This window comes from Micropterus salmoides, unplaced genomic scaffold (genome assembly GCF_014851395.1).
Source record: "Micropterus salmoides isolate LMB-PRFRI ecotype aquatic unplaced genomic scaffold, ASM1485139v1 Ms_hic_scaffold_2, whole genome shotgun sequence".
Lineage (NCBI taxonomy): Eukaryota > Metazoa > Chordata > Actinopteri > Centrarchiformes > Centrarchidae > Micropterus > Micropterus salmoides.
The window spans coordinates 48,612,222-48,629,555 of NW_024041150.1; the positions used below are offsets into that span (position 1 = coordinate 48,612,222).

General features: G+C 40.0%; 1 protein-coding gene across 1 annotated transcript; it reads left to right on the forward strand.

Moving 5' to 3' along the window:
* The first annotated feature begins 7,048 nt into the window (after positions 1-7,048).
* LOC119913147 (butyrophilin subfamily 2 member A1-like) lies at positions 7,049-16,880 on the forward strand. Its single transcript, XM_038732481.1, has 3 exons — positions 7,049-7,173; positions 11,714-12,058; positions 12,328-16,880. Exons 1-3 carry the CDS (start codon positions 7,104-7,106, stop codon positions 12,537-12,539), a joined length of 627 nt encoding a protein of 208 aa, XP_038588409.1. The 5' UTR covers positions 7,049-7,103; the 3' UTR covers positions 12,540-16,880.
* The last annotated feature ends 454 nt before the right edge of the window (positions 16,881-17,334 follow it).

The following is a 17,334-nucleotide window of genomic DNA, read 5'->3' on the forward strand; positions in this document are numbered from 1 at the left end:
CTGAACTACTTGATGCTGTGCTGTTGCCCAAAATGGTTGCTGTGTGTAAATGTGATGCTCACACTAACAAACTTGATCCTATCTCACAGGGGAATGCCAGAGCTGAAAAGGCTGCAGCAAAACACACACTAACCACCCAATGTACTGTTTTAACTGACCCGCCATTGACTCCTACTGCTGATTTGCAGGAATTACAGGCGAGACCGGGTCCAGAGGAAAGAAGAAAGCAGGCTGCACATTTTCTGACAAAGTGTGGTATGGCCCAGTTGAGAAGCCCTGCCTGCCTAAGTATCTGTTTCCTTACTATGCTAAGTTGTCACACGGCAACGACCATGTATCAAAAGGGAGTATATCACAGGAAATAAACAGATACTGGTTTACAAAGGGGTTTTACAACTTCTCCCAGAAATTTTGTCAAAGTTGCATGATTTTTGCAGGTGATTCAGATCCCACAGGTGGCACACCCACCCCCAGACAAACCATTTGAGCACCAGCAAATGGACTTCATTGAACTGACACTGTCACAGGGGAAGAAATATTGTCTTATCATGGTAGATATGTTCTCTAAATGGGTAGAGGCATTTCCAACATCTAAACAGGACGCAGCAGCAGCAGTTGCAAAAAATTTAATAAGCCAGATCATTCCTCACTGGGGAATCCCAGCTAAGATCTCCAGTGATAACTTTTCATTAGCACAGCACTGAAGAGTGTAGGGGAGTACATGAGGATTGACCTGAGGCAACATTGTGCTTATCATCCAGCTAGCGGAGGTGCAGTTGAAAGAAAGAACAGCACATTGAAAAACAAGCTTGTTAAATGTTGTGAAGAAACAGGTTTAACATGGAAAATGCCAATCGATTTAATGCAAATGAGGAACCGGATGAGGGGCAGAGGGGGTCTCAGTCCTTTTGAAGTCCTATTTGGCAGACCATTGAACACAGGGATTGGGCCAGTAAAAAGACAACTCCCTGATACCAGCCAATGTGAGGATGAAATGTTGAGATATTGTGCTAATTTGTCCTCATTGCTTTCTGAAATTCACATGCAGGTCAAAAACACCATCCCGAAGGCTGCAGAAAAGAAACTGCACGATCTGGAGCCAGGGGACTGGATCGTGGTTAAGGACTTCAGGAGAAAGAACTGGCGGGCTAACAACAGAAACAGCAGTAAAAGTGGCTGAAAGAGCAACTTGGATTCACGCCACCCACTGCAAACGAGTGCCAAAGCAACCAAAAGGCCTCAGACCAGGTGAAGATCGAGATCAGTGAGTGAGCTGAGCTTTCCCCTGCCTTATGTTCCTAGGGAGGGAGGGGAGTGAAGATCTCTGAGACCACCTAGAACCACTGATCTCCCAAACACTCACCGCGGGCACACTGATTACAGGGGTATGCAAGGTGACACAACTGATAAGATATGACACCAGAAACCAACAGATGGCTCTGGAGAGGTGACAGACCGAGAGAAAACGGAGGCGTTGTTCTGCTCACTGTCATCATCATCCTGTCATCATTTCCAAACATGAAAACAACAAACTTAGGCCTGACTGAGGGAAAGATCCAGGCCAAAGAAGAGGAGTCACACGTCCTCCCTGACAGCCCGGCTGGGCTGAAAGACAATGCATGGTACGCAACCATGATGACCACTTCAAGAAAAGTGACCAATCAGAGGTGTTATGCATGTGCACAGCTCTCTCATTGAGTGGGGAACTCCATACCAGTGAAACTCAGACCACTAAATGATTTAGAGACACTAGGAGCCCTGTCAACCTTTACTCAAGTGTTTCCCAGGGTGGGCTGAGAAGTTAAGGAGATGACCAAGACACTTGAACTGTGCAACATCAGCATCGTCAACTTTGAGGCTCCACAACCTGATTCTGGAACACGTCTCAGATAACGGAGCAGAAAATCTACAAACCCATCATGACAACTATGGTGGGAGCATCTGTTCATCGCACGACTTAATCTGGCAGACACCATAAGTTTGCACCGCCCAGGGAGCGACAACCCAGTTCTCCCAATCCCAATTCCTTCTTCTGATGGCTATGGAGCGCTGAGACAACACGTGTGGGTATGTGGGCAACATGTGTATCAAATCCTGAGAGCTGGATGGTGTGGGATGTGTTATCTAGCCCATCTGATGACCTCTGTCACCATCCTGCCCACTCTGAGCTATTTCCACACTCACTACGCCCACTACTATGTGCCTCATAGAGCCAGACGCTCGAACACCAGAGTTCCGCCGGCGGAGAAAGGCATTGGGGGCTTCCTCCCCTGGTGGGGGACTGTGAACAATGCACATAAGATAGATGGACTGGCTATTGAACTGGAAAACCTGACAGCCCTTGTAGAAGTGTTTTTTTCCACCCTCACACTCACTGTGCAGGACCTCAGAAATGTGGCGTTGCAAAACAGAATGGCACTGGACCTGATGCTGGCGACTCAAGGCGGAGTTTGCCACATAATTGGAACGGACTGTTGTACATACATCCCAGATGTCTCGGACAACATAACTCATGTTGTCTCCCACCTGAATGATCTACTGCACGAGGAGAAAAGTCAGGACTCACAGAACACTGGGGGATGGGACATGTGGTCGTGGCTGACAACAGGCTGATGGAAGAATGTGCTGTTAAAAATGTTGACCCCACTGTTCATCATTTTTGGTGTTTTCCTCCTTCTGACATGCTGTGTGATACCTTGTGCTAGATCTATGATTGCTATAGCAATCAAGTCATCAATGGGTCAGTACATGCAACTACCACCTGAACTAACTGATTCAATGGAGTGGATCCCACCTTTCAAAGAGGATGAAAGTGAAGTTTAATCTGAATCATTTCTAAGTTTCTTAGTTATCTTCTGAATCATTAGTCTTTGCAAATGTAATGAAATTTCACATTTTGCATAATTACAATCTCACATTTTTATATTCCTTACATTATATTTTTATTCCTTATATTCTCATATTCTTATATTTTTACATAATCACCTTTTCTTCAAGTACTGCTGAAGTTACACGAAATGTTTATATTCTCGTTATGTTGTGTTAGCATAATATGCTAAAAGGGAGTAATGTAATGGGAATTTCTTCACATCTACCTCACAACAGGGTTTGCTGTGATGCCGATGTGCTAGTAGATAGGATTAAACTGCTTTGTGTTGCATAGGTATATAGAGACTAAACAGCGTTAAAGCCACCTCATGATATCAGGTTGATTTGCCACATAAAAGCTATTTGATGGAAACTAACAGCAGACTGGCGTTCTTGTTTGTTGTGTGTCACACCTAAATTGGTTCCCGCTGTACTGCCCTACAAAGGCTAAGTGCTGTAACTACACAAAAACAGAAACATACAGAAAAATGCCTTTAAAGTTTTGAAACTAGCCAAACATGTTGTGGTTAGATCAGTGATAATGCATAATACCTTCTTAGGAAGAGATTTTTTATAGATAAAAACCAGGACCACTGATATTCCCTTTGACACATGACTCAAAAAGCAGATACTGCACTCTACTTTTGGATGTCCTTAACCAACTAGAAACGTATTGCTAAGGCAAAGTGCAGTATCTACAAACTAAATGTGTTCATTCAACTTTCTTGTTTTGTTTCTTACTACATGTTGTTTTTAATAGCTGTAAAAGTTTTATTCATGTTTGCAAGTTTAATGTTGAAATGGGTTTCCTCAGGCAGGTGACTGGTGTCTCCCTTAGAGATAGGGTGCATAGGGATAGGGAAGCTCGGCCATCCACGAGGAGCTCAGAGTAGAGTCACTGCTCCTTTGTGTTGAAAGGAGCCAGTTGAGGTGGTTTGGGCATCTGGTAAGGATGCCTCCTGGATGCCTCCCTTGGGAGGTGTTCCAAGCACGTCCAGCTGGAAGGAGGCCTTGGGGAAGACCCAGGACTAGGTGGAGAGATTATATCTCCACACTGGCCTGGGAACGCCTCGGGATCCTCCAGTCAGAGCTGGTTAATTTAGTTCGGGAAAGAGAAGTTTGGGGTCCCCTGCTGGAGCTGCTGCCCCTGCGACCCGACCCCGGATAAGTGGATGAAGATGGATGGATGGATGGATGGATGTCCGAAACAAAAAACATCAACGCGATTATAAATCATATTATGATTGCGCTGTCAGAGTAAATGCCTTCAAGGCAGCAGGTAGGATAAAATGTTTGTCTGATTTGCAAGTGGCCAACTTGCCAACTTAGTTAGCTACTGTTAACTGATTATAAAGCTGTCATTTGCCTTGTTAATGTTAGATGTTTACATTTTGCTATCCTCCTTACTACCCTTTGGATATTTGTGTTTTAATGCAAGTTCAACAATAATTTTACTGCGGGATTGTGCTATGGTGTTTCTCTATGGTAAGCTTACATTAGCTGTTTGGCTTGTTGGTTGTGTGTGAGGGAGCGTTACGATCGATGCAAACAGTATTACAGTCGGGATTAGGCTGCCAAGGCAGACCGCCGTATCTGCGGTGTCAAAGCCGGGAAAACAAACAAAGCCAGTCTAAGCGCAGTAATATCACTTACTGCGGTTTGCCTTGGTATTAGCTTGGGTTTTGTAGTTACTGCAATTTTGACACTGTCTCTGAAACGGGGCAAAATTAAAGTAGGAGACAGAACAGATGTTTTGACATAGCGATCCAGCTTTGTGGAACCAGCACTGTAGAAAAAGTGTTTCCGTTTCTGTTACTACCAACATACACGGCTCATGTCATCTACCGGTCCTCTTGGCAGGTGAGCCAAAACTTTAATTTCCACCCCTGGGTGTAAGGTAAGACAACCTGCATGTTTTTACAATTATTATTTGTTTAGATTGTATAGCCCATTTACTTTTCTGCACACCGTTGCGAGGAGCAGCAGCATGACTCGGGTGGTCAAAAATGCCTTTTTACTCTGATAGTTCCAATACTTATAGCTAACAATTTGTGATATGCTTCAAGTGTTTAATATCTATACATGTTTGTCAAGTCAAGTGTTGATTTGAGAGGCTAAATTGATTGTCATCTCACTGTCGGCCAACTAGGCCGCCTGGTCGTCAATTTAAAAAACCAAAACATTCATTTTAAAAACAACAAAACAAACTCTGTTCACATATATGAAAGTATTTAATAAACCAGCTAAACACATGTCAGAGTAAATATCCTACATGCTAGATGTAACCATAGACTGCATAAAGGATGTAAGACAGTACTGGAGTAAAAGAATGGGGACATGATGAGTCACTCTGTCGACCTGTTGGCTGCAGAGTAACTCTGCTGACATCTGGTGCTTTAAACTAATTCACACATTCAGAGAATCAACCTAACTTCCTGGAAATAACACATGGTAACATTAAGTAACATGATTTAAAATTCTCTGATTTGTGTTATTTATTGTGTTTTCAGTTACAGGGTAGGATTTTCTGTTTTGTCCAAGCCTGTAAAGATACCGAGTAAATTACATATTCTTAATATCTGAACATGAGAAGCTTCACACATGTTCTTTTTACAAAAGCAGTGCTCAGATATATTTCATCAGGGAAACATGTCAGTAAGACTCAAATAAAAGTACTTATTGCCGTGAAAGGCTCTTTTAACATTTGATGTTAAGTTTGAAGGTGATGCCTGATGTGTTTTTCTTTATCTCATCATGAAAGTGAAATCTATAAATGTGGTGCAGTAAAGTAAGTCTATGAAGTCCTTCAAAATAATTTAATCTTCCCGAAGGGCTGTATCCTGTTAACTGTCTGCACTGTGAGAGAGTGGTGGGCCTACTCATTTATCACAACTACTAACAGTACAGTAACAAGTTAGGCAGGGGTGGAAGTAACAAGTTAAATTTACTGTTATCACTGTAACAAAGTCTGCATCATGTGAAGCTGCTTTTGAGTATATTTAAATATTAGTCATTTTACTTTTACTTAAAGGTCCAGTGTCCCTAATCAAACTATAACCACAGAGGTTTGACATCAGAAAACGTTTTTATTTGTGAAACAGTTGTTGAATTGTTGAATCTTAACCAATAAACTAAATACTCTAAATGACCTGTAACCTTTAATATATAAATATACTAACATTATACATTAGAATGTTATAACATTTCCTTACACACTCATTAACACTAGTTACTCCTCCAGGTTGGATAGTATCGAGGTGGGGGGTACCAGCCGACACACGGCTATATGTGAATGGGAAGTACCAGCACCTATTATTTTTTACTTCAAGCACTGTTTTCAACATTACTGTTGTTGTTCTGTAGAGCACAGTGAAGTGTGCTTAGCTGTCACAACCCACAGTGGATAAATCTTATTTTCTGTTAGATATTTGCATCACATTAAACCAGTTCTCATGTTACTGTGTCCACCTTCCGTAGCCCTTTTATATCATTACTCATCAGTAATATTGTAGTTTATATATTTTTGTTGTCAATCTTTATTTGCATGTAATGCACTAGTTCAGCTTTCTTGGAAATCACCTGACAATCCCTGCTCCCTCAATTGGGCAGGACAACAGCTACAAAGCAGGAAGAAGATCTGGTTTCTGATTTGCTGCTGCAACTCTGCTGTGAAGGCGTCAAGGTAAGAGAATCGTGTGTGTGTGTGTGTGTGTGTGTGTGTGTGTGTGTGTGTGTGTGTATGTGCACACGCTCATGTGCGTGTATGACTCACATACATACAACAGTATAAAATCTGGAGGCCAGAAAAAACAAATGTGACAATAGACCTCAACATACAATTTATTTTAAGATTTGTATCGTTTGTATTTACATTTTGTCTATTGTGTTTATCTACAGCTGCTGTAAAAAGTACATTTCCCCAGTGTGGGATGAAGTCTATCTTATCTTAAATATTTGAGCATTCTTTCAGTCCCTGGGTTTGGTTGCCAGATGATTTCTTATTTTAATGTCCTTTTACCAGAATGTTTTATTTATATATGTATAAGCAACACTTTATAGCAGTGTTCATGTTATTGTGTCCAACTTCTGTGGCCCTCTCTCAATAAACAAATGTCTGACTCAACCTGACATTTCACTGTTGAGAGATTACCACTCTTGATTTCTATATGTGTTGTGAAGAAAAGCTTAAGAGCAGTTTAGTTTCAGTTTAACCAGCTGCTGCACCTCAGTCTGTAATGGCTGCTTTAACATCAGCTCCACTTGTGGTTTTGTTCGCATGTTCATGGATCTTTGTTCTGTGTCAAGGTAAGAGAGTGTGTGTGTGTGTGTGTGTGTGTGTGTGTGTGTATGCCATGAGCATAAGTATAAAGAATAAACTTTTGTTTTCCTCTATATATACACAACAGCATAAAACCTAGATATCAGAAGATGATCGCAGACAGGACAGAGTTACGGGTGAAGGCAGCACAGACAGACAGCAGCAAACTGGAAACTGCTGAGTTTTAACTTTTCAACTCCAAAAATAAATTCACTGAATAATGTATTATTACAAATTAAAATATGTACATTTACAATCTCATTACATAATTTCCAGTTTGACATTTTGATAGGTTGATAGCAGATTTGATTAAATTTGGTTAAAAACTAAATTTATTTAATTATAGGTTGAATTCAGTGAGAGCATAAGAAAACAGCATAAAACAAAAAGTCAAAGTTATCAGTTAAGTAAATTTACAGAACATAATTCACGTGTTATCAGGAAGTTGATCCCACAAAGAGAGCGTTAAAAGAAATGTCATAGGAAATGCTTCAGCTTGATTTTAATGTAAGGGTTTAAATTTTGACAAACTAACTTACTGTGGCTATAAATATAAACATGTATGTTGTAATTGTGTGACAAAATATTAAAATGTTGTTTTGAAATTTTATAAAACCTTTTAATTAACATATTATTGTCCTGCTCAAATTACTAAACCTGGTGTGGTAATTTCAGACAGCATGTTTCAGGTAAAAAGGTTCAAATGAAATGCACCACTAATGTGGATTCATATAACCTGATGCAAAGAGGGAACTCACATATCTGTCGACACAGAACCGCGGAGACGTAAGGCAAGTTTATTTGTATTGCACAATCTAACAACAAGGTAATTCAAAGTGCTTTACATAAAACATAAAAGCAACAGGGAAATATGTCAAAGTTTAAAAGCAACATAAAATATATAAAAGTTACAGTGTTACAATCAGGGTTAAAAGAGTTAAATGGAAAATAATAAAAAGCTAAAAACAAAGACAAAGAAACAGGACAGTAAAAGTTAGAGTGCAGTGTAAGTTATCAATAAAAGAAAAATCATAAATATTTAATTAAAAGCTGTGGTAAAAGAAAAGTCTTCAGTCTTAATTTAAAAGTTTCAGCAGACCTGCAGTTATCTGGGAGTTTGTTCCAGATATACGGAGCATAAAAACTGAACGCTGCTTCTCCTTGTTTAGTTTTGACTCTGGGGACAGAAAGCAGACCTGCCCCAGACGACCTGAGAGGTCTGGATGGTTCGTAACGAAGCAGAAGATTGGAAATGTATTTTGGCCCTAAACCATTTAGTGCTTCAAGAGACAGAAAATCAACTTCAAAAAGAAACCCCTGAAGCTAAATCCTCAGGTCCAGGAACCAAATCAAGCAGTTGACGTCTTCATATAAGAGCCCTGCAAAATCAACAAACCATCCAAAATCCAACACCCTCAGTAAACCGATTTATTACAGACACACTCTTTTAATACATATATTTTAAAAAGGGAACTATTTCTTCATAATCATTTATTTATTCCTAAACATTTATATATCCTATTATTTTAAACAAGACATTGGACCCATGCCTCCCAGGTGTCCCCCAGCATCTTCTCCTGAGCCCTGAGCTATCTCTCCAATCCCATGAATAAACTAACAAATCTCAGAAATAAAAACAGATGTGACAATAGACCTCATAATGAGAAAGAAAGAAAGATTTAGAGTACTGAAGTTTTTTTTAAACTTCATTAACTAATTACCTTTTTATTATGATGATTTATAGATTCACCTTCTGTTGAATGATCATTAGGAGAGAAATGTGTGAAACTTCCTGTATCACCTTCATTTACTGATTGAAGAACTGAAGTTTCAATTCAATATGTACAGCATTTACTCGTGATATCTTATTATAATAATTACTTTTGTTATTTGATAATGAATTTTCATGTAAAAAAATCTGCTGGTTGTCACATGTGAAGATTTGCTGCTTTTCATTTGTTTGTTAATAAAGTTGAGGTTTGGACACAACAAGCATTATGAAGGTGTCACTTTGAGCTCTGAGTAACTGTGACAGCATTTCTCACAATTTACAGAATCTTTACAAACAATCAATCAATTAATGGAGAAAATAATCAGCAGATTGATCCAGAATGAAAATAATCATCAGCTGCAGTCTGATAGTTTAAAATGAGCTCCAGCTCAACAACTACAGCAGTAAAATGCTGCTTTATATTAATGTGTGAGGAAAAATAATCTGATGGTAGAATATTTAATAGTACAACAGTCACAGGGACATTAAAGTACATTTTCCTGATTGTACTCACATACTTTTACTTCAGTAATTTTTTCAATGCAGGACTTCTATTTGTAGAAGAATATTTTTACAATGTAGTACTTTTACTGTAGTTTCTGTATACTTGATCCACAACTGCTTTTCTCAGTCTTTAACAAAAGGAAACTAATGATCTGTGATGTGTCTGTTTCTGACAGCGTCCACTGTTGGCAGATATTTCTGTATCTTTGACTTTAAACACAATATAAAACTAAAGTCCTGCTATCAAAATGTTACTTGAGTCAAAGTACACAATTACTAGCTAATTTTACATGATGTTGGCAGGTAAATCTGTATCAGTGTGTTGCATGTTCAGTCTTGGGGTGGTGATGGCGCAATGGATAAGATGTCTGCCTTTGGTGTGAGAGACCTGGGTTCAATCCACCATTGTGTCCCTGAGCAAGACACTTAACCCCTAGTTGCTCCAGAGGCGTGCGACCTCGGACATGTATAGCAATTGTAAGTCGCTTTGGATAAAAGTATCATTTAAATATATCTTAATCTGCAGAGTATCTTGTGAGCAATCTGTCAGCTACATGTTTTCATTTCACATGTTTACAATGAAGGAACGATCAGAGCTGTTGATCCTGTTAATGCTGCTCTGATCTGAGCTGGAATTAAAAGCAGCTCAGCCGAAACTCACCTGAGCTTCCAGGCAGCCGTCCAGCTTTCAGGTTGGACAGCGAGCATTGTGTCCTCATTTAAAACCAGGAAGCTGACAGTCCAGTCTGACTCTTTATATTATAACAGACAGACTTTATATCAGTTATTTGTTGACTTTTGAACAGCTTCCTGTCTTTAGAGCAGAGATAACCAAGAGTCAATAAACCGGATAAAAACAAGATCATCAACTTTCTTTAAGCGTAACTCTGGAGCTGAGAAACAAAAGCGAAAGCTGATGGCTCTGAATGTCTGTCTGGGCATGTCCCTGTGATTAGAAAACAAAATGTTGGGACATTTAGAGGGCAGAGTTTGGCATGAAGCAGCTCTGAGCTCATTTTAACTTCACCATCCCCCACACGTCAGTCTGAGTCAGGATGTGGGTTCAGTTCTTCCTCCTTACTGTTGGCTTGCAGAAACATGAGGACATCATGTGTGTCTGAAGACACAGTTTTGTAGTTTCCCTCTGTGACACATCCACCATTGTGTCCTGTGGTGTATAATATATGTGCATTTCACGCATAACAGTTTAAAATAGCACTGTAGCAGCAGGACAGAAGAGCAGTGATTGGTGGTTATGTAGGGACCGAACCCTTCTATAGAATTTGACCTCTAACCCCTTGTTTTGATGTCCTATATAAGCTGTGTTTGATGTACAGAAAGACAGAGTGGTCATCGTGCTGGGTCACTCTCCAAGCTACTGCAGAGCTTGTAATTGATGCTGAACTCCTTGATGTAATAAACTTTTATGATCAAGAACAGTGTCAAGCGGGTTTCTTCTCAACACATCATCGCAGCATTATTGTTCGGACACCACAGTCCCTAAGCAACATACTTAACCCCCAGTTGCTGCAGATGATAAATAATATGATAAAAACAGACGTGGGCCACTTTAGGTAAAGTATAACTTGAATAAGTAAACTCCTCTTCTTTACCAAGTTGGTCAGTAAGGAATCTTGTTTTAATTATTGTTGACAACAACAAACTGTTTGTCATGTGAAAGCACCACTCGTAATCGTTGCCCAGCACTACTTTGTATGTTTTATTTGAATGTCAGTATGTCTGACGCACACAGTATTGATTATTTCTTTTATTATTTAATGGTAGTGTAAGACCTGGAGGCTTCTCTGTGGGCCCTCCCTTGAGGCCTCCAGGAGAGCCACATATCTGACACCACTGTGACGATGCAAGACAAACACAAACACACGCTAATATTCAGATGTCAGAAATGCTGATGTCTGTATTCAGATGGGAAATAATATCAATAATCAATAATCTCCAAACAAGCAGAAAGCAGATGAAAGTAAAATGTCTCCTGTCTGATGGTGCGGAGGACGACTTGACTGACAGCTGTAGAAATGAGCAACATGAAGTCAGCGTGCAGCTGCAGCAGAGGAGTTAGTCTCTCCTTTCTGCAGCTGGGACTCAAGTTGTCTGAGAACAGGGTTTGAAATGCTGCTGAGTTCACATGTGCTGTTTTATAGAGACCTGATCTCTGCTGCTTCCATCAAAAGATGTTTGAACAACAGGAAACATTACAAGTCCTGACTGGAGGCTTTTCTCGTTCTGTTCAGGGACACAGGAGCTGAAGGTGAAGGCTGGAGAGAACGCCACTCTTCAGTGTCAGAGTCACAGAGGTGCTGACATAGACCTGATAAAGTGGATCAGACCTGACCTGAAGTCAGATGATTATGTCTTCTTCTTCAAAGAAGGCCGCTCATATGAAAACAACCAGCATGAATCTTTTCGTGGTCGAGTGGAGCTGAGAGATCCAGAGATGAAGGACGGAGACGCTTCTGTGATTCTGAAGAACGTCAACATCAACGACACTGGAACATATGAGTGTCGGGTTAGAGAGGAAAACGAGACAGGCAAAGTTAAACTGATCAGCACCGTCATGCTGAAAGTGACAGATTCAGGTGAGTGTGTAGAGCTCAGAGTGTCTCTTTGTCTCTCAGGTCAGCGTGTAGAGCTCAGAGTGTCTCTTTGTCTCTCAGGTGAAGCTGCTTCCTGGTAGTTGAGCTGAGAAACATCACAGATCAGATGTTTGTGTTTTAGAAAGATGTTGCTGATGAGACTTTAGAGGAAACAGCTGCGACGAGTCATTTGATCAAAGTTCAGTAGATAATGTCTGACATTCTGTTCACCTGCTGACAGCTGATACCTCACACCTGTTTCTGCTCTGCAGGTCACACAGCTGGACACAAGGAGGGAGGAGACAAGGAGGGAGGAAACAAGGAGGGAAATGTTGGACTGAGTGTCGGTCTGCCAGTTTGTGTGATTCTTCTTCTTCTTCTTGGTGTTGTTGGTTTTGTGATCTTTAAAAAATATAACAGACCCACAGGGAATCAACAACCTGCTATAAACAGACATGAACTGCAGAACCTGCAGAGAGATTAAGAGACCAGAGGCAGCAGATGAGAATTAGTGAGGATCCAGACTGAACTCACTCTGGTTACTGTGGGGAGCAGTGATTGGTCGTTACTCTCTGGCTGCTGATTGGTGGACTGAACGTGCTGCTGGACAGAAGAAACACATTCCTCCTGTAAAATAAACCTGAGCTGTTGACACACGTCTGATTTCACCTGGAGGCAGGTTAATGCCAGATGGGCTGACTGACCAGCAGCTCTGTGGGACAAACAATATGACCTGATGCTGGAACAGCCAGCTGATTGTTAATTACAGGAAGTGGTACAGACCGTCGGCACCTCCCCCCACCCCTTCAAGTGGATCCATCCATCCAGGTAGAGTCAGAGGTCAAATCAAATTAAACGGGTAAAAGACCAAAAAAGTGAAAAGTTCAGAGAGAAAAAGCTCCAAATATTTTAAATCAACAGTTACTGATGTCAGTGCTGCTCAACATCCTGCTAGCTGCAGTTATAACACTAACAGTCTGTTCTGGATGACGGAGCTGGACTTTGTTCCCAGTCCGACCCTGAAGAGCTCAGTCCCTGTTGTTTACTCACCGACCTGCATCAGAGGGGAAAAGATCCTGTTTGGATTCACTGCAGCTCTGTTTTCCTGCATGAGGACATTTTTCATCGTCTTCTCTGAGAGCTGCTCAGGAACTCTGACTGTGAAATGTTCTTAGACAACGATACAGATAATCTGGACTGAAGTGGACTCATGCTGCTGTGTGGATTGTGGTGAAAGGCCCGAGATAAAGTCATCTGTCATCTGTTTCCTGTGAAGGTGAGCTGTGTGTGTGTGTTTTCTGGACACTTTGTTGTAACATCTTCGTGTTATATTTTCATTAACTTTGAGTATTTGGCAGAGTAAAACAGCACAAAGGTCTGGTAATCCACATGTTTTTTATCACATTGACTTCAGCTGTTGATGTTTTCTGATCTGTTAGAAAGAGACTCTGACAGACAGCAGAGTTCACACAGCCACATATTCCTTCTTTAACGGTCAGCTGCAGGCTCAGACTCCCAAAACTCAGCTCACTTTTTAATTTAAGAATAATGAAATAATGAGTCGATTTACAGAAAAACTAATGTCCAACTATTTTGATAATCGATTTTCATGTAAAAACATCTGCTGGCTGTCACATGTGAAGATTTGCTGCTTTTCTTTTAAATGTATGTAATAATTATAAATGTTTGTTAATAATTATTTAGGTTTGGACACAACAGGCATATCAGCAAGCATTATGTTCTGTATTATGTGTTTTAAAACCAGGAAGCTGACAGTCCAGTCTGACTCTTTATTTACATTCTAACAGACTTTAAATCAGGTAACCAAAAGTCAATAAACCTGATAAAAACTGGATCATCAACTTTCTTTAACTGTAACTTTGTAGCTGAGAACTGAAAGTGAACTCTGAAGGCTCTAAATGTCTGGACCTGTTTGTAATCAGATAATAACATGGAGGGACTTTTAGAGGGCAGAGTTTGCTATTTAGCAGCTCTGAGCTCATTTTATCACTTATTTTATGAAAATTATAAATAGAATGAAGAAAAGAAAAAAACATTTAAAAAACATACAACATGTCAGAGGTCACACGCCTCTGGAGCAACTAGAGGTTAAGTGTCCTGCTCAGGGACACATTGGTGGATGTGTCACAGTATAGCCCCATCCTGTTCCTGTTAATGTGCAGTCATAGTCTGGAGCTTTTCTTCTTTGTCTTTAGAGACATTTTCTTCAGACTTTTATACAAATACTGCACCTCATGAAATGAGCCATTAAACTACATTTTCAAAACTAGAAAGACCTCTCTATGTCTCCTCCACGTAAAAAGGGAGTTGCAATAATATAAATGGGAATGAGGCCCCATGTTCAATACCACTTCCCCTTTATCCTGAACTAGTTCCCCATTTGCAATAAAGAAACACACTCAGATAACTGCTTCTACGCAATACCTGCATTACATTTAAATAAACTTGTTCTTACTGCCACACAAAGAGGTCTTGTTGGAAGTAATCTTATGATCTTATGCTACAATATTTATAGTGTGGGGAGAGGTGGTGTTGCACTTTATGTAAAGTGCTGCTTAAATGTTTCTGTATCCTTATGAATGTCTAGTTTAAATATATATATATATATATATATATATATATATTCTGATTGATGCATCACGTGTTTGTGCAACTCTGAATGGCTGATTATGGTTGACCTGATGGTTTTTTACCTGTAGCAGACACATTTTAAGACATTTGTACTGAGCTTAATCTGACTCAGCTCCTAACCAAACCGACCCGCCCACACCTTAAAAACCTGTAAAAATCTACTCTGCTAGACGTTGTTTTAACAAATACTCCCTGTAAATGCGCAGCCAGTGGGGTCTTTGCTGATGTCATCAGTGACGACTGGCCTATTGCAGGAATACCACACTTGGGCCTCTCTCTCTGTGAGGCGTGAGCAACATGCTCTCTTCTTTATCTATAAAGCTCTTCTTTCAGAACTACCTCCACAAATATCTACTTTCATTTCTCCAGACTTAAAGAGACTCCAGTGGTCTCCACAGAGCTGAGCAGGACTGCTTTTACTTCCTTCGCTCCATATTTATGGTATAAACTGCAGACCAAACTCGAGCAAAACTTTATTTAAAGAATAAATATGATGTGGTTTGTTATTGTTCCACTAGAATTGTACATTTTGGTTCATATATTCACTTGTTTGTACATGTTAACATGTTTACACAGGGCGCAGCCTAAAAAGAGATCCAGCTCTCAGTCTGATTCCCTCTTCAAATACAGTGTGTAGCCTACATTTATTCTGCAGAGACTAAACACACTTTGACACGTCACTAATGGAAAGTGAAAGTATTTCTGCAGCTTCGGGTCACACAGGCTGTTTTCCAACACAGTGTGCAGTTACAGGAACTGAGTAACATTAGTAGAACAACCTGAAACAGAAAAGGTTTTTCCCTGATGTTGTAGATGTTTGAAGTTAATGCCCAAATTAACATTAGCTTGTTAAATCTACCTTCCTCTTTCCTCGTCTCTCTCTGCCTCTCCTCAGATGCTTTCTGCCGACGTGTCTTTACTGTGTTACTTTGTTGTTTTTAGCTTCTCAATACTTATTTACTCCTCATTTCTGATCTCCTTCAAATTAAAAGATTTAAAGATTTATATTAAAAGTTTCTTCCCTCTTGTTTGCGTGCAGACAGACAGAGGATTTTTCTTCATGTTTCTACCTTTTCCCTCCTGTGAACAAAGAGAAGCTCCTGTGCTGCATGTTTATATGGAGCTTTCACCCAGAGTGCTTTACAAAGTGCGTCTCATCACCTGATTGGCTAAATCTTCATATCATCAGTCAGTGATTGGCTCAGCTGCTGCACTCACATGTTAGTTAGTGTGTTGCACATTTTAAACAAATATTTGCTTGTTTTAAATGTTGGAGCTGCTGTAGAGCATGTGTTAAGAGTTATTTTAGTTATTTTATTTTAGGACTTTTCTTTTAAAGCCATGACAACATATTGTTAAATAAATCATGTACATGCAGAGGTCTGAGGACCAGTTAGTGAGCAGGAAACCAGCAGCTGGACATCAGTGGTTTGACTGGTTTGAAGGTGTGAAGCTCGACCTCAGTGAGGAGCAGACGACCTCTGGCTCTGCTGGAAACTCTGAACACAAACAAACAATGTTCTGCTTGGAAATGAAATGAATGATGTTTTTGCTTAATTTAGCTCATGTGTGTTCTTTTCACACACACTCTGACAAACACACACCAAGACAAGCCCCACACACTCTTTAGCTACACTGATACAAGATGAAATAAACCATTTGGACGGTATCTGTGATTCTTTATCTGGAATCAGGCACAGAGTTTCTTCCTCAACAGGAAATGTCAGTAGTTCTGCAGGTATTTGATCATAAAATGACCTGATGATGGCGCTAGAGGAAAAGTTATTACAGTTTATCCTGACTGAACTAAGTGGTGACTTTGCATCCGCAGAGCCGCACTGTTAAAAAACTTACTCCATTGATCAATCAGTCACTGAATCAATCGATGTCCCGATCACAACGTGCTTCATTTAAAATCATTTAAAAGCCAAAAACTTTTCTTCAGGTTATCAGTTGATTAATAAAATGATTACTGATCTCTGCTGGAAGAAACTTGCCTGTTGCCACAACAACGTCTCCACTCAGAGAAGATGGCGAGGGATTGGACCAACCGTATGATGATGTCATTGCTGATGTCACCACCGAGGATCATTTCAAAGCTAAACTTTCTTCTTCTGTTGTTTGTTCAGCTGGAGGTTTTCAAAGGTTTCTCAATAAAGTAAAAAGAAAATCAGCTTTCAGAAGAGTTTGTTGGCCTGTTTTTATTTGTTGCTTTGACATTTTTACTTTTGTTTTATTGATGTTTTTTGGTTTAATAGCTTTAAGGCCTGCACACTGAAATAGCTGCAGTTTTATGAATCACATTAAAGCCCCAACAGTTTGTGCAGGAAATAATTATTTCTGACTTCTGCGACAAATTAATAAAATAAGGTTTATTGTTATTAATATTATTATTACAGCCAGAAAACCCTGTTTGAGTGTTCATATGAGAACCTGACTGCTTCTCTTCATTATGTCGCTGTGTTTCTGAGAATCTCATGAAAACCAGGACCTGCTGATTTATTTGATGTGTGATATCTCTGAGAGAAGAAGACTGAATCTCCTCCATAGTTAACAGACTGAGAATCAAAACTCTATTAACAGAAACAGACACTCTGTACTGAAGCTGATCGAGGTCGATGCTGTTC